Source organism: Anser cygnoides, chromosome 2 (genome assembly GCF_040182565.1).
Source record: "Anser cygnoides isolate HZ-2024a breed goose chromosome 2, Taihu_goose_T2T_genome, whole genome shotgun sequence".
Lineage (NCBI taxonomy): Eukaryota > Metazoa > Chordata > Aves > Anseriformes > Anatidae > Anser > Anser cygnoides.
In genome coordinates, this window is record NC_089874.1 from 124,178,055 (window position 1) to 124,201,473 (window position 23,419).

Below are 23,419 nucleotides of genomic sequence, written 5' to 3' on the forward strand. Positions count from 1 at the left end.
TTTACCTGAGCACAAGATCCTCGTTCAGTGTTCATTTAGCCGGAAAAGGCTGCTTTGAATTCTGCTAATGCCATAGATGAAGGGCAGGTCAGAGCCTCCACTTGAGCAGCTGGACAATGTACATTCCTGTCAAAAGTTTCAGAGGACTTCTTACACTCTCTTCTCTCCTTCCCTCAATTACACTGCTATTGCTGTCACCACATTGGAGTGGATCTGGAACACGAGTGAGAGCATTCCCTTTGGGGAAAGAAACACATATACAATTTCCCTAAATAAATATTTATAAACCCACTGTTTCTTCCCTATAAATGAAAATGAACCAACAATTCATGCTGGTTCAATTTAAGTCTGGACAACTCATGGAATCGGAGAATGACAGAATATCCCAAGTTGGAAGGGACCCACAAGGATCATTGAGTCCAACTCCTGGCCCCACACAGGACCACCCAAAAATCAGACCATGTGTCTGAGAGTGTTGTCCAAATGCTTCTTGAACTCTGACAGGCTCAGTGCTGTGACCACTGCCCTGGGGAGCCTGTCCATGTTCCAGACCACTCTCTGGGTGAAGAACCTTTTCCTAACAGCCAGCCTGACCCTCCCCTGTCCCAGCTCCATGCTGTTAACTCTCCATTTAGACATTGCCTCATTTTGAAAGCCTCTGAAAGAAATGCATGCAGTCTCTGAAATACAAAACAAAAGCTCAAAGAACTTTTGAAGTGGAGGTAGCTGATGAATTCTAGTATTTTGAGCCTGCAGTTTCACTTCCAAATTACAGAAGAGAGAAACAGGTTCAACCTGGAAAATAAAATAAATAAATAAATAAATAAAACCCAAACCTATCTCCAGAAACAGTTATAAAACCAGACTGAAAATAATATATACTCCTTTGCCCCAGAAGGATGGAAAGGGAGTGGCCTTGCTTCCACTGAGAGAGCAACAACTCAGTGGGAGTTGTAGATGTTGCCATTTTGTGATCTTGGGATATGTTCCCCAGTCTTGGATGTGCCAGCCTGATGCACAGAGGTGATGTGGGCTAGCAACAGTCAGATCCACTGTTTTGGGAATTTGGATTTGCAGCATTTTTGCATCCATCTCCATGTTCAGTTCTTCATCTAAGTGCACTCTCATGACATGAGGAGAAATAAAAGTAATCACTCTGTGTTCTTTTTCACTATCCTCTCATTTCTAATTAGAGTGGGTGAATCATTCTTAATAATAGCCCTTTTCTACTTCATATTTACAAACATTGTACATCTGGACAACAGAAATAATGCTTAGAAAGCATAAATGGATATTCAGACTTACGATCTGAAAAAGAAAACCACTCACTTTGCATCTGCAACTACACTGATACAGAAATTATTTTAAAATTTAGAACTGAGAAAATGTTAAGTATAAGCCTTCAAAATAAACAAATGAAAGTGTTGCACTCAATGCAAAATAAATCACAGCTTGACCACCTGGAGAAAATATATGCAAGTGCTTCTAGCAATACTTTGAATGAAAAGCACAAATATCTGACTGATGACACTTCCTTCTTGCCCAGTTCAGGAACTGCCAATAGGCTAACATCTAAAGCAAATTCAAAATCATGTTTTCTCTATTGTGCTATGGTATGGTATCTAGCACACTTACTGTGGAAATATCAAAAAATAAAAAACTAAATAAATAATGTCTGAGCTATTTTTCAGAACTATAGCCTGATAGGGAGTATTTTTGCTAATCAGTTAAAAAGTAACAAATGTACAAGATCACAGTTAAGATGTACTTTCATCCATAAAGCAAAGAACAGATACCCAAAATTATTTTGTTAAAAAATCTTTCTTGATAAATCCACTACAGGGAGAGCAAAAAGAAAACTAATGAGCATTTTTACAACATCTCTGGGTATCTTATATTTAGAACACAATGTGATTCTAGATCTGGTTTACTACTCGGGGGGGGGGGGGGGAAGACTGCTGTTTTTGGTGTTGTCCTTAGCTAGTTACTTAACCATTTCCTTCATCTTTCAAGAAAAAGGCTCCTATTTGTACCAAAGTAGTATCTCATGACTTAGAAAAGAATCTTCTTTGACATTATCTGTGCTCTGTGGCTGTTACATGTTTCAAAAATTCCAGTTCTATTTACATCAGTCAGTATCATATTGGAAACTGTGATGGGCAAAACTGATTGCAAATGCTTGGGCTTTCTTGGATATTAACTCCCACAACTTCTTTCTTTGCTATAAGACTGCTTTGGAAAGGATTTCTGAAGCTGCAGAAATTCTTCATTTTTGGAGGAAGATGAAAACAGTGAGTAAAGGCAGGAGCAATGTGTTTTGTACTTGATGAAGGTGAATGAAGACATGCTGGTAAGAACACATTAAAAATCTACCAGGCCAAATATAGAATGGAAATGGAGCAGCTGGCAATGTCTGTCATTCCTGCTCATAGTCTGATATATCCACTGACATCTAAGTACGTACTAGTTATTACATGTTAAAGTTTGAAGAATCCATCCATCAATTCCATGAGCTTTCTGAGTTTTACTGTCAGCATATGGCTCTTCTGTACATGGATGGATCCAGTTGTGCAGCCTATATTCAGGTTAATGATCACAAGTAATATCCCTGGACTTCACTGTGATCTCATGCAACTTTAATTCTACTAAGTCAACCAGAATTCCTCTGATTTACAACACTATGAAGATCAGGCCCTTTGTTTTTAAAGACCTCAGTCACACAGAACTACGTGACAAGAAAATGTCTATGTAATTGTAAACTTTAACATAACGACAATTACATTGAAGATTAACATATTATATGCAATAATGGTGAATCAAACTAAAAAACAGTTAACAAGTGAAAACAACAAAATAGCTGTGATTCTGCTCAAAATGCAGCCCCAGTTCCTCCACAGTTTTTTATTTATTTACTTATTTTGAAAAATTGCTCTCCCTTAAATCATGAACTATTTAAAAAGAAGGTAACTCTGGAGGATAGAAGGCAATCTAAACACCAGTTAAAGTTTTAACTTCAGAAATGCAAAGCTTCTTAAAACATACTCAGGAAAACAAGCTGTATGCACTGATAAAATTGTATGTACTGATAATTCCCCAGTATTTACATTTTTCTACAATGTATAGGTATTGTTATGTTAAACAGAAAAATATTTTTTTCAGCAATTCACTGAAATCCTAATTCCCAGCAACTCTTTCAAGAGATGTAATGTTATTGAAGTGCAGTAGTATTTTCACAATGCATGATTACAGATCTTGTTAATAAGAAAAACTAAATGAACAAAGGAACTGATATCAAACTGTAGACACATTCATCTCTAGGTCACCAGTTCCAAAAGGTTAACTGATGAAAGAGACGTTCTGCTGTGAATTGGCAGGGTTTTTGGCCCATTAACACCGGCCACCATCAACTCTCATATCAAAGCCAGAGCTGTGCAACTGCGTAGTGCCCACCAGCAAAGAGGCACCAGGTGCCCCAGCAGGACCACTGTAACACCCCCAGCTCCATCTCAGCCGTGGCTTCTTCCTGCTGCAGAAACAGACGTGAAATACAGATTGTCCAGAAAAGCTCTTCGCAGAGAGAGACAATAAAGCTGCAAAACCACTCTTCCCAAACAGCATCTGTTATCTGCCCTAAACACGCATCATGGAGCAGTTGGCCAAGGAGCTGAATTATGGTCTAGACCTTTGAAGAGCTCATCCAGAGCCATCACGCCACCAGAAGAAATGTGTTGATATTCTTGACCGTGTCTGCCTGTGGTCACGCATTTCTATCAATCTGGTCTTTTTTATGAGTTTTAAAATTACTTCATCAGAAATGCTGAACTGATGCGAGACTCGTACACAAGGGCAAAATTATGAAATTAATACAGATGTGAAAGGACAACAGTTAACACATGTTGCTGGTTAATATTCTCCCTGAGTCACAGTCTCCCTTTCTTTAATTAAATAAAATTAAATGTTTATTATTACATTAGGAAAAATGGTATTTCTTCTGCAGTGCAAACCTGCAACTAGAATCAGTCTTATCTGTTGTCTTCATGAATACTGAAATAGTTAATTGATTAGTCAAATGATAACAATTGTTACTCAGGCTGTGCCATGAGATTATGTACTCACACTGAGAATCAATGGTAATTAAGTAGCTGATCAATGCAAGCACCTTTTCAAATGTTTGCAAAGCTCCAAAATACCAGTACTGTTGCTAAAACTAGTCATGAGGAGTGAAGGAAATATTCTGTACTGAAAAATTCTCTTTTCAGTATAATGCTCAAAAATGTATTCTTCTCTTTTTGTTTTTGATGTGTGGTAAAGAACTCTATGACACCAACAATATAAAAAGTGTAGATTAAAGAACCAAGACCTATATTAGACTTTGTATCCCATCGTCAGAGAAAAAATCTGAGTATAATAACCACAGCAGGCTCGTATCCAAGCAATCCTGGAGCTGACTAAAAAAAGCAGTACATACTCAGTTATCAGTATCTTTAATCTACACATGAGATCATGTTGAAGCATTTCTGATGTACTTTGCACAACAGTTTTTAAAAACTTTTAAAAAGTATTTCCAATATTATTCCAGTTAAAGCTCTTTTTTGTACATGGAATCAATCTGCCTGATCATGAACAAGACATTAATGTGCAGTACTGCCTTGATTTTACATACACGTGCATGGACACACACACAAACACAAAATTGTGAAAGTCTTCAGTAAAGCGCCTATAAAATGAGATATATTAAATCATGAAACTGAGCTTATTAAATCATTAAACTGATGTTACATTTTTTTAAGCCTTATGCTTATTTCTACATATTTTAAAATTGCCTTGCTTTGTAGTAATTCACCTCCTTCATTATTAAATTCTGTCAAAACATTTACAAAAGACATATTCAGAATTTCCCATACTTGTAGTCATACTTAATGTAACTTTCCCAGCTTACAGTGGATACAGACATAACAAAAAATACTATATAGGTATAAGGAAACTGTCAGTGAATCTGAAGGTTATAGACATACTGTTGTATGATGTGAACATTCTATATAGCTGTTCCAAGAAAGATGTCAACCTTTCAAAATAAAACGTGTATCAGCTCTTTAAATCTAAAATGAAATGTTATATAGCACATAATAACTGACACTCTATCTTGTTTTACTTTTTGTTTCATCATCACAGAAAATTTCCTTTTTATATGTTTACATGAAAAACTTGAAATAGACAGAAAAGGAAGGTTTTAGCAAAAATCTCGGAGTAACTCTAGGAATAAATATGTTTCCTACCTATCTTTGCTACATGACCTGAATTCTGTGCCTCACACCCCATGAATACATACTAAACACAACATTGCAATAACAAACATTTTTCCCTTCCAAGAAACTGTACAAGATATTTTACTAGTGCTTCCTCCACTGAATATGATGTAAGGTACTTCTGCATAGGATGTATGTGTAAGGAATATGTTTAAATTCATTTGTATACACAAATATAACACTTCCATGAAAAGGCCAACATTTTTTCTGAATAAAGAGCAAAAACGACTTTAATAAGTTTACTCTAGCTACATGCACGTAACCTCTATTGATGTTAGGAAAAACAAACAAACAAACAAACAAACAAACAAAAACAACAGAAGAGCCTTGAAGAAAAATGCTTTGTAGATTGAAGAGGATTTATCCAATGTTTAAAGTACATAATGCTCTGATACTGATTAACAATATGTTCTACTGAAATGTAGACTAAGTAGCAGTCATCAACTCTGTATAAACTTGCCTGTTCCTCCTCATTTCTTAATGTTTGATTAATAAGATAACAAGGCATCTTTTGTCTGAACGTTCCCTTCATTAGGCTAACAGACAAGACAAAAACTGAGGAAGCACATGGTATATGTTTGCACACACTTTAAAATAACCATTCTCTCAGTCTTGCTGCACTGCCTGCAGAATCTCAGCAGGTTTGTCTAGGAAATATATTGGCCTGTCCTGACTAGAAAAAATATAAACCATAATTTTGGCTGTTGTTTTCATTCCTTTTATACTGACCAATAACTCAGTTCCTTGTATCTCGCAATACAGCCTTTATAACATGGTTTGCTTTGTTCTGGCATTTTTTGACCATTTTTCTTTAAGTGTCATGTATCTCAAACAGCTTTACAGAATGAATTATTGTGTTCGAACAAGCACTTCCTCAGTATGATATGAAGCACATGGATCAATTCGTAGGTAGTAATAAGAGAAGGAACACGATTGTTTGTATTTCTGGATTAACCTTTGGAGTTTTCAGATACGGAATTCAACAACTGCCAACTGAAATAAAACCCCAGCATAATGGCTTATATGAAGGATAAAATCTGTAACAACACAACATCACCTTATCGAGTTTGCTCTGAGACCTCTCTAACTCAATCGTTAAGAGTATGATGTAGGTCCCAACATACTGTCTTACCAACATGCATTAGAAATGTTTCTGCAGGTCTGAACTTCTACATATTCCCAAAGATGGAGTAACAAACACTCTGGGGCACATCTATAAGGAATGCTATCAGCCAACAATCATAGGCTTTGACCATTTTCTAAGAGTTACTGAGCCTATACACACAGGATCCTGGAAGAACAAGTCCAACATTTTTAATGTTATATCTCTTACTTTGCACATGAATTCTTTATCCTCCTTTGAAACAGGAGTATATATAATGAAAAATTTACTTCCATTTTGGGGGGATTATTAGAATAATGCATAACAACTCATTCATCATGATTACTGATCCAAATATTGAAAAGAATATCAACAAAATAGATAAAAATGCAAAGACATCCAGTTATCCCAGTGTTGTTTTAAACTGAGTATTCAAAAAGCTTATTTTAATAATTAATCAAATAACTGAATTATAATAGCAATAAATGATTTAGAATGTAATTAACTCAATTATAAACAATTCTTATGAATACATAAAAGATTGAAATTCATTAGCATATAAAAACATTACAAGTTTTGTTCTATAAATACACTAAAACAAGACTTTTAACCACTGTAACCAAAATGCACAGTATTATCCAGAATTCATGAAAGCCAATATAATGATATCAGGATATTCCTCCAATTTCACATAGTCTTGCTTCCCAGCTGGCAATCTTATCATTATAGCTTATATAATTCGTGCTTTGATATACTATAAGCTATTTTCAGTCTCAAGTTATCTCAAAAAGCCCAGCTACCACTGTCTCAGATAATATTTCTGTTGACTTCAAAGTTTCTCTGGTTTACATAGTGCAACTCGGGCTAGTATGAGATCAACATATTTATTACAAAGTTTTATCACTTAAAACTAACGTTAATTAACTTCTTTATGCTAAGTGAAGGACACTGCAAGACTTACAGTTCCAATAAAATCCCTCAGTAATGTTTCCAAGATAGGGGTGAAAGGGAGTCATTTCTAAGAAAAAAAGTTTATTTTAAAAAGTAGCAAGAGAAATACTTTAAAAATGGAAGAAGCACCATGACCACAAAACCAAAAAAAAAAAAAAAGTTTCAAAAATACGGTAGCACAAGAAAAAGAGCAATGTTGGACTGTGCACAGCAAATGAAAGGCATAATGAAAACTGTTTGCTCACACTATATTTTATTTTAAAAAACGTATGGAGTTCAGGTTTTCAGTCTGCTACTACAGAATACTATCAATGGTTTTAAATTTTGAAAATAAATAGCATCCATGACATCCCTCGCTAAGACAAGAATTATATACAATATGATGATTACAGTGTAAGCATGAGAATTTTACTGTTACCAGTTGTGATATCTCAAACAAAAACCAACAGCCCCACCTCTCTCCACTGATTACTGTGGGCAGCACACAGTTTGCCTGCACAGAAGGCTGGAAAGGTGCTCTTTGAAAATTTGACTCCAAGATTTCTGAACTCACATGGGATCTTTACAGTGAATTCAGAACACTGATGATACCTCACCTACCTAATTTTCTTCTCGTCTTCCAGAATTAGTGATTCCACTTCACTAACCAAAAGCTCTAGCACCTTAACATATGAGCATGTAATTCACACTTTTAAAAATATGCTTAATTACAGTAGCAAATGGAGTTAATAGATCTACAGTGATCAACAGTCCTGTTCATATGAAATGTGAACACACACCAGAGACATTGTTATTCTCTTTTCCAGGTTTACCAAATATATATATATATATATGTATATATTATGAATTTGACATTTGCTGCAGTTTATGACAACTGAATTCAAACTATGGCTAGAAATAGACTCAGCCTCTCTCTGCCTGTGAAGGATAGTGCATAGCTGTGAGAGGCCCAGGAAAGAAATGCTCCCTTGGGAATCACAGCTCCTTCCTGCTTCTCCCACCATTTTGAAGTTGCCCAGAAATCAGTGAGAGGCAGACTTGTACTTTTTATGTTCTCCCTCCTGCAAAGGGGCAGCTCCAGTTCTCCCCATCAGGAAGGGAGGAGACAATGGCTCCTGTAAGCCTGCTTTCACATATTTCAATTGCTTTCACATACACACTTGTGCAATGCATAAACACCCATATGTGCCCTGCTTTAGTCATACGGTGAAAAGGGAGGGAATGCTTTGCACCTCCTTCTTCTTGAATGCAACCCTAATTTGCTCCCAAGCAAAAGACATCCTTCTTTACACTATGTAATACCCCACAGTGAAGTAGCATGTGAGCCAAAAAGGAGGCAGAAAAACAACAAAGGTAAACAAAACGCCTCAAATTAAATTAAACTGAAGAACTACTCACTGTAAATTACCCATATTTGTGAGGATGTATTTAGGATATGTAGAATTAAATTAGTGCAATTTATGACATTTTATGCCATTTATGAAATTTTTAGAAACTTAAGCAGAGAAAGAAAACAGAGGCTGAATTGCATATAATCATACCCTCATATAATTTTTAAGAGTATGTCAAATTAGAATGCTTAAGAAAATGCAGGAAATCTAAATGTGGTCCCTGACAGGCTGAATCTGGGCTCCATTTCAAAAGACTTTGTCGCCTGTTGTCTGCTGCCCCTTTTAATCCTGATAATGGAGACTCAGGTCTGGTCAACTTCAGGCTGGCATTTGTCTTTGATGACTAATTTCTTCTGTGCCTGCATATCTCTTCAGGCAGCTAATTTCTGATAAGGTTTACTCTAAAAAAATGTCTAAGACGAACAAGTAATATGAAACCAATCTAAATACATTTACCTTTCACAACATTAACTTTCAAATCATTAAAACTGATCAGACCTTTGCAATTTGCATAACTTCTTGGGAAGTGCTAGAACTACATGAAATAATGGTTCAAATAGTGGCATTTTTCCTTTTGGTTCAATACTTTTGTTATTCATCAATTGCTGCCCTGATTACAGGGATTATGAAGGCTCTGCTGCTTCAATTGATGAAAACTTTTAACAGGTTAAGGTGATTTGTTTAGGGCCCTCTATTTTACGATCTCTTCTCCTGCAAGCAGGTTTCAAATAGTGTACTAATGGTGTTTCTGAATATGAAGTAAATTGTAGACATGAGGAAGAAGGGGGTTTGATACTATCTGGGGAAGATACTTTTCAAGTTTTACAGCAGATCCTTGGACTGGTGTGTATTTTGTCGAGCTTGAATAAAGTCAATGCATATACATTTTCCTCTGAATATGAAATTCATATGTATGAATATGAAAAAGAATATCATCTGCACTTGAAGACATAACGATCATTTTAGAAATACGAATAAAGTTTTCTAAATTCACCAGAACATTGTGATTTAATTTCCTGCTCAACAAAGAAAACCACTGAAACATCACCTCCCTATTATTACTTAAGCAGTGCTAAACTGATTCTGTCAAAGTATGACTTAACAAACCTTGTAATCCAAGTCTAAATCATACTTCTTCATGTGAATAATTCTGGTAAAATTACCAGTCCATATTATTCCAGACAAATGTCAGCTTTGGTACTGGAAACTGTTAGCTTCAAATGCATGTGACTATTCCCATGTATTTATGTAAGATTATTATACAGCATCACCATTTTACAAGATGTTTTGGTGGTAGTGCAATGATTGCAACTGGTAATTTCCAGAGTCTTTTTCTTCCCACATAAGGGGCCTTAACTTAAAATGTACTTTTAGTCTGTACTGAACCTAGAACACAAGGACTTTTGTCTTCAATTCTGCTGATACTATCAGCCAAGTCGACCTAATGAATCATTTGTTCACCATCAGTACTGGCTTTAATGTAGATAAAATCAGTAGGAACATTAAAAGAAAAGAGCCAAGACTTGCAACCTAGGTGAAAATAAAACTCCTTTGGTTAATGCATAGAAAAGTTCTTATTTTTATGGCATTGTTTTTATAACTTTCAAAAAAAAAATTAAAAAAGAATTTAATGCCCTTTTCTTTCAAAGGACAGAAATAGAACTTCCGAAGCACTGAAGAGACAAACTCAGCTAGACAGTCAGGGATCTTCTCCAGCTCCTAGGAATCATAATGAGATCAGGAAGCTCTTTTTACAGAATCCAATAAAATCATAGCCTTTTCAGGAATTACGGAACAGGCTGGAATAAGCAGTACTACAAGATAGCAGATAATCTTGAGAAATGATTTGCCAGCTATAATTGATATGAAAATCTAAGTGATATGACTGATACACATATGGCAACAATCTCAAATTAAAAATAAAATCCTCTCCCAAAGAGTTCAGTGCTGATTTAACCATTTTTTCCTAACAACCATACAAATGAACAGGTGCAGGGTTGTATAAGTGCTCTGAAGTAAGTGCCTCGTTCTGGCAAACAGAAAGAAAAAAACTTCCATGAATGCAGTCATAAAAATGTCTAAAACTTAACCTTTAATCTTCCCTCCCTAAATAAATAAACCGAATATAAGATATGGATTTTAACTTTAAACAGACATATTTACAGTGATTGACTTTTACCATGTACTGTTTTTGCTTATCAGATCAAATGTTTAAAAGGAATATTATCTAGTACATTTAGCAATGCAATACTCTCATCAACTTTCATTTGTTCACAGGCATATGAAAGTTGACGAGCAGAATTAAATATATATATATATATATATAAAGACATGCAGTTCTTTAATGGCTCACAATATTTTTCCAGTTTTGTAACATAAGACCAATTACTTAAAATATGGCCACAGTTGCCAGTTGAAAGTATTCCTTTCCCCCTAATCATTCTGAAATATTAAATTACCAGCACCAGTTCATCTTATCACAGGAAGCGCTATAAAACTCACTATAAACAAAGAACAGATTATCCTACAACTTTTCTTACTTTAGGTTTATAAATAAAACCCTAGAAAATAGTCTGATAGGGTAGTGTTAGATCAGGCTGCTAGGCACAAACATGAGCAACCCATGGACAAACTGTGCAAAGCATACATACTTCTGAGCAGCATTATGCTATAGATGAACTTCTTTTTCAGGATGGGGATCCTGAGTGTGTGAATTGTGGTAGGAATCTACAACATTCACCACAACTTCATGAAAGCTGTGCTGTGCCCTCAGGGCTGTAAAGCAACACTTTGTTTACTTTTAAGGTGTAATGGCTGGTCACTCTCTTCTATGAATTTTCCACCTATGAAGTTTCCATCATAGACAGAAGTTCACAAGTCATTGGCCAAATACACAAAGAGCTGCTGAGCACGAACTGAGGTTCTGCTTGGGAAGCCCATTTCTTCAGGACACCTAGGGTGAGCAATCACCCTGGCCATCAGGGCTTTGATGAAAGTGTGTGCACATACACTTTGGTATTTTTAATATCTTGCCAATATTTTAATAGGAGAAGATGTGTGAATGAAAAATGCATAATTATTCAATGTAATTAACTCTATAGCTCTTACTAAAATGAGTTTTATTGGAGTAAAAATCTACAAGATATCTAGGAGGCTAAAAGTGAAAGTTAAATTATACAATACAAAATATAAACTTTGTCTTTGCCAATCTGCTACAGCTATTATCATAAACACATAATCACTGGACAGCAGCTATCTCCTACATTACAATTCAGTTATTTAGATAAGGAAATAGCTGTAGCACTGGAGATGCTTCCAAACAGTGTCTCAGTTGTTTTTAAAAAAGTGACTTTACACTTTACAAAAAAAGCCGTGAAAAACCTTGAGAATTACTACTTTGTTAACAACATTTGACATTATGGCCCTTGTGGGCCTCTTACAGAAACTAAATGTAAAAGACAGCAGAACCAGCCCTCACAGGTAAGCAATGGTAAAATCAAATTATAGTAAAAGTATAGTTCTTAAGCACCTCTCCAGAAGGTCTCCAAAAATACCTCCAAGATTTCTTGTTTTGTGGAGGCAACTTTCTTGGAGCTGAGCTCTCCAGATTCCATGGAAATTCTTAAACAAGTAGGAATGAGAGATGGGGTTTTTTTTACAAGTAGAGGAAAAAGTTTATAATTCATCACAAGAGGAGACAAGAAAAATCATATATATATATATGTATATATATATATATTTGGCTTTACTCTACTACTAAAAGAATAGGAACCTTAAGGGAAAGAAATGGATGACAAGCAAGAGATATGGAAGGGTAAGAGAAGAAAAACAGACAGAAGTTGAAAAGGCGGAAGAGAGGAGAAAAAAAATGAAGAAAAACATTAAAGTATTTCTGATGCCTTCTGAGAGGTAGATCAGAAAATTATGCCTGAAAACTATTGTAATTTTATCTATTATTATATCTTAAGGGACACTTTGAAAGTATTGTGATGGGTGTCATTAGTATACATACAGAGAAAATATGTTTTAGGGGATGTGAAAATAGCAATGCTTTAGGAGCTTCATACTAATTACATAGCACTATATTACATTAAAATCTAGAGTGATTAGTGTGTTTATCTACTCAAAGATGCATTATGTGTTTTACCTGGTAATATTCAAATGAAGTATTACTGCATATCTTTTCACCAAGCTGGCCAATCACTAATTACTAAAATTATTCCACCAAACTGCAGTAGAATGATTAATATTGTCAGGAAAGTACAAGGCTCTGAAATGTTGTCAAAACAAAGAATATTGATCTTCTTAAAACACTGCAGTTAGTATATAAATCACCAGAAAATGATTGACATTAATATGGGCCTTTTGTGCAAATGCACTTTATCATGTACCTTTGTGACAGTAATAGCATTTTATTATACTGCATGGCACCTTAACATACTCTACAGACAATTTTTTTTCAATTTGAGAGATTCCTTTAAAAAAAAAAAAAGTAGTTGTTGAGCAAAAAGAAAATTAACTGTCTTTGTCCAGTTTGATTTAATACCTTGTCAGTTTGGTGCATTTTTTACGATTCTTTGTATAAATAAAAAGTTGAAAAGAGCTATTCTAATGGTAATTTGGATCAACCTTACAAACATATGATTCCAGGTTCCTAAAAGAGGCCCACTTGAGGGGGCTTTAAAACTGAACAAAAAGAGCCCTAGGGCTCTACAACTCACATTTAACCTACTTACATGAAAAAGGAACTGCTTTGGTTAAGAATAAACTTCCACAAGCTCAGGTTCAAACCAAACATGCCAGCATATTAGTGAGGAAATGAAACAGCAAATAGTAACTCCTTTCATACTTGTAAAAGAATACTGTATTTATTTAAACGCTTTGGCAGAAATTCTCATTTTAATTAAATTGCATTTACTGAAATAACATTTTCATAATTAAGAAAAAATAACCAATTCCTTTTAAAGACCTATGAAAATCACAGCAACCTAAAATGTATGGAGAAAACATATAATTGTGAGAATAAATCTGTCTGACTAACTTGGGACATGAGTCAGGAAAAAAATTATAGTATATTTTTTGTGCTTGGCAAGCCTATGCAATGCTGTCACAGTAACCCAAATAATTAACTTCTGTCTGTTTGGAAATCATCATAACCAGTGCACAATTTAAAAATGTGGTTGGTTTTGATGCATTTTTTCCTTCTGAATGAAGCTACTTGCTGTCACCATATATTGCTTTTTCTTTATGTCCGTCTACCATGAAAAGTGCTGAAATATCCTTAGAAATGAAGATTTCATTTCTCCCATTCCGCTATTCAAAGTGATCAAGACAAAGATGCGGAAGTAATTTTTTTCTTGGAGGACTCGTCCCACTCACCAATACATCCAAGAAATCAGGGTGGCTACCAAGGTTTTCACTTAGTACTTTGTATAGCCATGAGGTCAGAGACAAGGAAACAGTTTCACTGTGAACACAAGGGTGAGGACACACATTTAAAATAATGAAAGCAGCTAAAACCAAAAGAGAACAAAAAGCTAATTATCCCTCTGTGAAATGGTCATGATCATTCAATCCACGTGCTGGCAAGCTACCTTAGTTTAAAACCATGCCTACATTCCTGAGATCCCCATCATGGGGATAAAATGTATCAGATCAGTTCTAGGCATGTGTCATTGATTAGCTTTAATACTTACTAAGAACACTTTTGGAATGGAAAAAATGACACAGTCTATAGTAACACTTTCTATTGTACACTTCACCATCCAACAGCGTTATCATTTCAATCTTATCCTTCACCAGGTCATTTAAATATACGTTTATTTGGAAACAATAGTGCAGCTGCTGCTTGTTTGCACTGTTTCTAGAGTTACTCAGCAATTTAACTAGTTCACTGCTTGCAGAAAAGAAGAGGAAGCATGGAAAAACTTATGGAAACAGAGTTGCACAGAAGTGAACGTCCTCCCTTTCAGCTGTCAAGGCCTGTGCCATTTGTTCACCATTACACCTACTGGAATGGTATACTGAAAACATCGTGTTCTGATGGCTGGAAATTTATTCACTGGCAGTTGGTAACCATTTGCTCTTATACCAATATTGTGCTTCGACTGAAAGAGCTCTTGTCCTTCCCTAGTGCTTTTCTGCTTCAGATATTTATAAAGAGAAGAAATCTCCTCTAACATCCTTCTTTTCACCAGACTAAAAAACAAGAAAAAAGACTTCTTCTGAATGCCCCACTAGCTGGGGTATTGGGCTCAGTCTAGACATGGTAGGACCTCAACCACCTTCTGTGTAGGTTACACTGCCTTGCTAGCCAATACCATGCACAGCGTGTGCCCCTGGTACTCTCAAAACCAAGCCAACAGGTCCTGTGATATTCTTCCACCAGTCCTTTCAGAACTCTATCACCTTGACTGTGGCACATTTAGCTCTTTTAAATACTTTGTTACATGTCTGTTGTTTCAATATTCATACTCCTTTTTCTAACTACTCCACATTATTTGTCTTCACTGAATATAATATATCCAGCTCAGGTATTGAGATGCTTAAAGACAATTTGTAGATTTGACCTATCCGTATTGCACAGCTGCTGTACTTCTTTCCTTGTTCTTTTTTATTATTATTATTATTTTATTATTATTATTATTATTATTTATAAAGTTGAAGAACCTTGACTGTTTGTCTCACTACCGTTTGCAAAGTCTAACATGATTCACTTTGGCCATTTTAACCTCCCTGATAAGACTTTAATCCTTATATAGATTTTCTTGCTTAGTCTTACTGCTCTTCCTGAGTTGGTTCTTCACTAAGGGCTGGAGTCCCTCAGGACTTAAGAACTTTTTTAGCTGCCACTTCAGAAATAAAGTTTGATTTTTTGCATCTTTGACTGAAAATAAAAATACATCCCATTTTCCCTTATGTTTAATTATTCAATCCACATGACTTCATCAAGTTTATAACAGTATTTATTCTGATATCTCTTTTTAAAGAGATTGCAAAAGACTTTCCTCCTCCTATCAAAATGGGAAATGAGAATTGCTGTCCACACACACTTCTCTTATTCAAATATATGCAATCTGGTAGCAACACAATATTTTTCTTATTTTATGAAAAAAAAAAAAAAAAGCAAAAAAAAAAAAAAGCAAGCAATTCAATTTACCAGCTTGCAATAGCTCTACATACTGCTTTGCTTTCTGCTGCTTCTGGATTTTCCTTACTGGTCCTGGCTGTAACTATTCCCTAGTCATAGCTTGATTTCTTTTCTTATTGATCATTCTATTTCCAAATTGTAAAAAATAAATTTGAAAATAAGACCTGAACATAAGTGTATGTAACTCTGAATACAGAGCTGTATACGTATATATGACTATATGTATACAAATATATGCAGTTTCTTTATCTCTTAAGGTCATTCTGCAGTAGAATGTCACCAATTTATTGGATTGTTCAAAGTGTCCTGCAAAAATGATTTCATTGTTTTGCTCATATCTCAATGAAATTAAAATTGACTCAATTTATGATCACTCAGTCAGTATTTCTGCTCTACTGAAATGTCCTCCTCTTCTTTAAGTTTGTTCCCAGGCCTTGACAAGGATCTATGGCAGATGGCAGCATTACCTGGCCCAAAACGAACACTACTCTGCTGACTGTGTTTAGCTCCTCTGGTGCCAGGTCCATTGATTCTTTTCAGCAAGGAACAGGCAGCTGCGTGTCATGTCAGATGCTGGTGTAGATCAACCAGCAGCCTGTATCTTCTCACAGTTTCCTATCTTCTGCAATTTCTAGCTGTTTCTGGCTTCTGGCCCCTCTATTATCTCTTTCTTGCTTTGTGGAGATAGTATATCAAAAAATTGCTGCAGAGCAGCTATCTTCTGACTGTCCATTTCTCTTCTTTATTTCCAGTGCACCAAGTCCCTATCTTAGTTTTATTTCTTCCCAATTATCAGTTTTCTTCCTCCACTTTGCTAGTGGGCCACTCTTTGCAGCCAGGAAATCTGTTCCCTTCTAGACACTTTTGCCCATTAGATGTACAGATCTTCAGATGCCCACGAAACTTACTCTCTCCCTTTTTTATTTCATCACATCTTCACATCCTCATCCAAACTGCCATGCCACTCAGGCACACAATTCCATTCCTCAATTCTTTTCTTCCACAGGTCTTACAAATAAGAGTTTTCATTCCTTTGGACCTTATTTTAATAATGTTATCTTTAATTTATTTATTGTTGAACTAAAACATTCCTGTGTATTTCAAATGTTCTGACATAGAAATGTTTTAATCAGTAAACATAGGAATCTGATATTTGCCTAACATTTCTCAGATGCTAACATTTTTTTCAGAAATGCATGTTATAAAATATAAAGAAAATCCAAATTACACAAATTCACATAGAAAATGAAATATGATTGCATAAGGTCTCTTAATGCCTGAATGAGCATACTTCAGATTCTGTGTACAGCAAGTTGCTTCCCATTTCTACCCAGAGAAATAATGTGCTCAGTTGCTTCTTTTATTCATTTGAATTATCACTACACTAAAGTAAACAATGCAAAGTCCCATGTTGACTTAATACAGAAAAAGGAGAAATATTTGGGTTGAAGAAATATTGTTTTCCAATGAGTATGCATTTAACTTACTAAAACTAAGATTTCAGTTAATGAAAGTACCTTGTGCTAAAGAGAAAAAGAAAAAAAATGATTCAAAATATACTGTATGGGAACAAAAAAAAAGCACAGGGGAAAATCATTAAAGCTACAGTCACACAAAGTCCTTGTCTTTTTTTTTTTTCTTTTTTTTTTCCCATGTTTTCTTTAATGAGATTTTCTCTTAAACATTGGTCTATGTGTGGTATGGGATCCTGGCTGATTCACTCAAGCTGTACTTTGTTTTCAGCTCTGGCAGCCTGCAATTCAACCCTTACTGCTCAGAAAGATGGAGGCTCTCACAATTTCAGTTTAGAAGGCTGCACTTTGCAGCCAATTACTCAAATGTAACATAGGTTCAAGTGAGCTTTCTACAGAAAGATAAACTGGCTTATGCCCTGAAAGGGAGTATTCTCAACAGCTCTTGGGTGCACAGAGAGAGATCTCATGGCGCATAACATACTCTTTGTTGTATGTCAATATGGTCTGCAGTAGGTTGGGGAGGGAAGTCACAATCCAAGGGCCCTTGCCATGGCAGTGGCTCTGTTAGTCCCTGGACGTGAGATGTCCCAGGCACCCTGTGAGAGGAAAAGCCAGAATCACAGCTGGTCATGGCCTGGCCCATGGAGGGCCTTTAGGATGTTGCTACCTCAGTAATATAAATACATAAGGCCAGGACAAACTCCAGCCCACAAGGATTCCTTCTTTCAAGTCAGAAAAATGTTGAGAATGTTTTATGGCATATTTAGGACATTATTAATTTTTCATTTTCTATCAAGGAACAGGCGAAGAAAATCATTAATTTACAGACAGCGATTGATGTGCTTCTCTTACATATTGCATTTTGGGCATAGATATCATGGTGACAGCACACCTGCAGTATGAAAGGAATAAGAGACAAGCACTTAGCTGGAAAAATTGTATTTATTAACATTCTGACATTTTATTATCTCCCCTATTTCTGTTAATTGCACCTAGAAAGCAGACACAAAATTGCCTGCACAATGATAGTCGGGAACCTTAGACCTCAGCTAGTTCTCTAAAGCAATAAGAAATACAGCAAAATCAACTATGAACATACATAAGGAAGTATGATACAGGACAACTGATGATGAATTTCTCCTCAATAGGAATGAGACTGTGATGGAAAAGAAACAGTTCAGAAGAAACTCCTAAAGCTCCCCTATTAATCTGGGGTATCCTCAACTGCAAACAGGAGGAGACTAATTTTGGCTGCATACAACACTATACAAAGAAAGCATGTCTCAACATGCACCCCAGTGCTGGTCCATGAATGTATCCTGACCTCAGGATGGAAAGAAAGATGCATGTGACCAACCTCCTGTTAATGTAGATTAGCTTGCAGTGGAATCTACTGAAAAGTGTGGACTGCATCTTCCAACAGGTCCCTAGAACATAAACTGAGTCTTTGGGCCCTCCTTAGGTACGTTCTCTTAGTGTGTGCAGGCTCAAAATAACAAGAGGCTCTAGCTTGTAGTGGTTTTGACTTTGGTTCTTCCAAACTCCAGGCAAAATAAAAACAGAAACAAAAAATGAAGGACTTAACATAAAATTTGATACTCAAACACTGGCAGCTGGTAAAAGTGTGATATAGATGTGTATAGTTCCAGCTGAAATTCAACATGGTTATGAAAAATGACGATGTCAAAATGTACTGGAGGAATCAATGAAATGAAGTCTATGAAACTTTAATTAAATCAATTACCTAGTGCAGAACAACACCAAAATTGTTCATAAGCAGTCTGCAAACTGTAACAAAAATGGAAAATAACTTTTGGGCTAAGGAACTTGTGTGATATTTTGAGAAAAGATCTATTATCTCTCTACAAACCTGTGTCTCGTATCCTCAGCCAATCCCAGCTACAACAGGACTATCTGGAGGTAAAACTACGAGTGGGCTGTCTTTCTGAACAAAGTTGTTTTAAACACAGGCCATTTCGGGACAACAGCGTGATCAAGAACTGGGTATGTACTGATCTACTTGGTGCTGAAGGAACAAAAGATAAAAAATATAGACTTTATCGTCAAGTTGATGCTTCTCTTACACTTTTCAAAGTGACTACCTTTACAATATAAGGCTCCTACTTAATCCATGAAGCTATGCAGCCTAATCTATCCAATACCTTGGGCTATCAACTCTGTCCAGCTGGTCATTAATCCCCAGGAAATAATCTGCACCTCAATTGTTACTGCTTAATTAAATGTAGCGATCCATCTGACATACAGAATAAGGACAGAAAGGAACCCTAATGGAAGGTGACTCCTGCAGAATTGGAACTCACTACCTTTCCCTTGTAGACATGATATAACACAATGTTTGGTTACAGTTTATACGTGTTTCTATATATCAAATTACTATGGAAATGCTTCCTATTGAAAGTAATGTAAATGTATTTAACCAAGTGAACATAAAAAATGCCAGATAATTCATTCCTCTTCCTCTGTATTTATTCTGATCTGTAGGCTCCCAACAACAAGAACTGCTTACTACTTTGGACTTGTCCTATGCCTGCTATGCCTTCTCCTATCAAAACAGTGTGATGATAGACTTTTAGAACTACCATCAAGGTTGGTAGATTTGGCAATGCAGCTCAGAGCAGTTTTTAACAGTTAAAGAAAATGACCACTCATTAGTTCAGGAAAATATTAGCATATGTACACATTTCATACAAAGAATTACTTGGCCTCTGTAATGCCTCTTTAATATAGTGAGGTTAACTTATTTGTACAAAAAAACTTTCTCCAAAAATAAAATATATTCATGTGCTTCCAGAATTATCAGGACTATGCAAATCAAAACACTATATCAAAGCTGATTCTGTAATGACTGTAGATCTGCTAACTTTTCTCATATCACTACTCTAACTCTCAACTCAGTATTCTATTGTTCACTTAGCTTAGAAAATAACCTTTTGATTGTCAAGCAGCAGCAGAGACAAGCAAACATTTCAAATTATAAAACTTGATTGAGATAAACTAAAAGATCGGCTTTGGTGGGCTTAATCATACAATGAACACAGGCTAAAAAGTGTTGAACACAGAAGTTCATGCATTGCTACATGAAGAAGGAGATGATGCAGCACCAAGTTACAGAACTGAATACTGAAGACCCTTCTCCAGACACTTGTCAGATAGACACACAAAGAGGAACAGATTGACATTTTGCACGCACACCTGATGGGGCCCATGTTAGGTATGAAAAGACAAACCAGACTGCTAGCCCACACACTGGCATTTTTTTAGGGAGATTGTTTAAAAAGAGAAGTCCTACAATGGTGTCAGTGATAGGTCTTAGGATGGATCCAGCCACCTACTTTGGGGGACTCCCAACTCTTCTCACTCGTACCACAGACAAGATCTACTCTTACCTCTTCCTAACATATTTGGAGTACAATTAAATCTTTGCAGTGCTTGTCTCGTTTCTCAGCTTTTCTTTTTCCACCTCTAGAATTACTTGCAGTTCTTTCAAATGCTGGGAAGTATAAGCAAAATTTTATGATTGCTCAAAGGCTTCAAACCTACTTCTTTTTCCAGTGCAACCCCTTTCTAGTATTTATACTCAATGTTGTTTTCAATTATAATGTTGTTTACACTGTCATTAATAAAGGATGAAGCACTATAATTATTTCCTTTTTCCCCTTATGTTATTATCTGTTAAATAGTCATTAGGAAGCTCAAAACTCACATTTATTTTGGTAGAAATTATTTATTACTACTGTTTGCAAAAATATTTAAACTGAAGTATGCATACTAATGAACTACATGAAATTCACTTCAACTCACAGTCCAACACAGTAAAAGAGTGTTAGCATATAATATATTTTCCTAAAAAAAAAAAGGGGGAAAAGGGGGGGGGGGAGTATGAAGCAGGTCTCACACTCATGTTTGAAAGTTTAAAAAGCTATAGTTTAAATAGTGCCAATATATAAATAGTGCCAATAAAAGTAAAAAACAAACAAACAAACAAAAAACACATACAGAAAACAATAAGACATACAGAGTTGAAACAGGATAGATTTTTATCCCACAGGATACCTTACATGCAAAAAGAAGCATCTTATCTGTCTAGGAGGGTGAGTACTATCATTTTATTGCAGAAAGTAAGTCATATAACAACAAGCTATAAACCTGCTGGTGTTTAGTTGCTTATTTATTTTGTGGACTATAGTTATTCTAGGAACAAGACCCCCTAAAATCCAATAAAGTGAATGGAAACCTGTTGAAATAGAATTTTTTAAAAATTAGACTTCAGTGCCCAGAGAAATGATTGTGGAAGTTTTAAGACTTGCATAGAATGGTTCAGCATAGTCTGGCCAGTGGGCCTCCCAGCTTACAGGACGTGAAGATCAGTCCCTTTTTACCAATTCCCTTTAGAGAAACTTTTGCATTTCTAATACACACCAAAAAATAGTTATACCTTTTGTTAACAGCTGAAGAACAAGCATCTGTGACAATGTCACCAGGGACTCCACTACACAGGCACAAGCAGGTAACAGCAGGAACAGCGCTGAAATTATGTTGGTAATTTTTTTCAATAGCAAAAAGTTTCCCTTTATAACGTGGTTCTTGTTTCTGTTGTCAAGTCCTCAAAAGAGTACTCCAGTACTCACTGGGACTGCTCCTTTGGACAAAAATATAGCAGATAATTGAACTGTTCTATTTGCTGAGCAGGATGTTATGCAAAGAACATCTGGCATGGACAGCTAGGTGCCAGCTTAACTTCACAGTGAATGTCAGGCCCTTCTTTGGTGATCCAACCACCAAGTGACAATCTTCTGCCCTACGCCTCACTTCTTTAATTCTGACGAATCAGTCAGACACTGAACCAGAGCTAGCACCATGTAAACTGCTTTTGAAGATTATTTTTTTCCACGCTAATAATGTACTAATGGTTTTCCCCTGCAAGACTTGGATTTATTAACTTCTCAAGGCATTTTATGGACGCTTTTTTTTTTTTTTCTATAACCTTTCAGTATTGAGACTGTAAACACCACATGGAATGAGGTAGCATGGTGTATTAATAAATTCTCCTTACAGAGCAGTCAATAATTGTCTTATTGATTAGCAATTTACTGATGATTTTTAGCACAATGATATGCTCACAAATAATAATGGGTATTTGTAGGAACAGGAACCCAAGCGCACAAATGAGAACCTGTGTATACAGATACTTGAACAGTCTGTAAGTAACAGTCCCAATTATTGCAATACGTTCCACTTTCTCAAACTTCTGTGCTAGTCCATAGGTCTCACAGGAATCAATGGGATACTTAACGGGTACAAAAATCTATGTCTGTAGATTAAAAAAAACACCAAATCCAATGTAAATTAATATTGCTATGTATTATAAAAAAGCTCTATGACAAAGAAAGTTACATTTAAAGTTGGTAATTTTTAAATCCCTTAGCAGTGGATAGGGGCAGAGGTATAACAATCCAATCTTATGTGTCTCTCACAAAACCACAGGCATCCAAGTTCCATCTATTTGTCTTTCATACAATGCAAGTTCACCTGGTAATAATTTCTTAAGTAGGACACAATTCGTCAGATGATAAATACATTGCACCATGTATTCATATTCCCAAACCTTCTATCCAGACATCATTCATTACCAAATGAAATTTTGGACTTTTTGTCCATCATTTCCTCCTGGAAAGAGTCCAGCGGAGGGACACAAAGATGATATGGGGCCTGGAGCATCTTCCCTATGAGGAAAGGCTTAGAGGCCTGGGTCTGTTTTCTGAGAATAGAAGACCGAGAGGGGATCTTATTAATGTTTACAAATACCTTAAGTGTGGGAGACAGAGGGATTTGGCCAACCTCTTTTCAGTGGTTTGTGGGGACAGGACAAGGGGAAATGGCCAAAAAATGTAGCACAGGAAGTTCCACGCCAACATGCGAAAGAACTTCTTCACGGTGAGGGTGACGGAGCACTGGAACAGGCTGCCCAGGGAGGTTGTGGAGTCTTCTTCTCTGGAGATATTCAAGGCCCGTCTGGACACCTA

The 23,419-nt window shown here is 36.0% G+C and overlaps 1 protein-coding gene across 4 annotated transcripts in view; it reads right to left on the reverse strand.

Annotated features, from left to right (window-relative positions):
• TOX (thymocyte selection associated high mobility group box) overlaps positions 1–23,419 on the reverse strand; it is a 223,055-nt gene that overhangs the window by 174,030 nt on the left and 25,606 nt on the right. Inside the window, exon 1 of one of the 4 annotated variants that reach the window (XM_066993018.1) lies at positions 6–210. The exons of the other annotated variants lie outside the window; for them this stretch is intronic. Coding sequence (XP_066849119.1) covers positions 6–35 — 30 coding nt within the window. The 5' untranslated portion in view covers positions 36–210. Of the gene's footprint in view, positions 1–5; positions 211–23,419 lie in introns of those variants that run through there. 4 annotated transcript variants of the gene reach the window in all.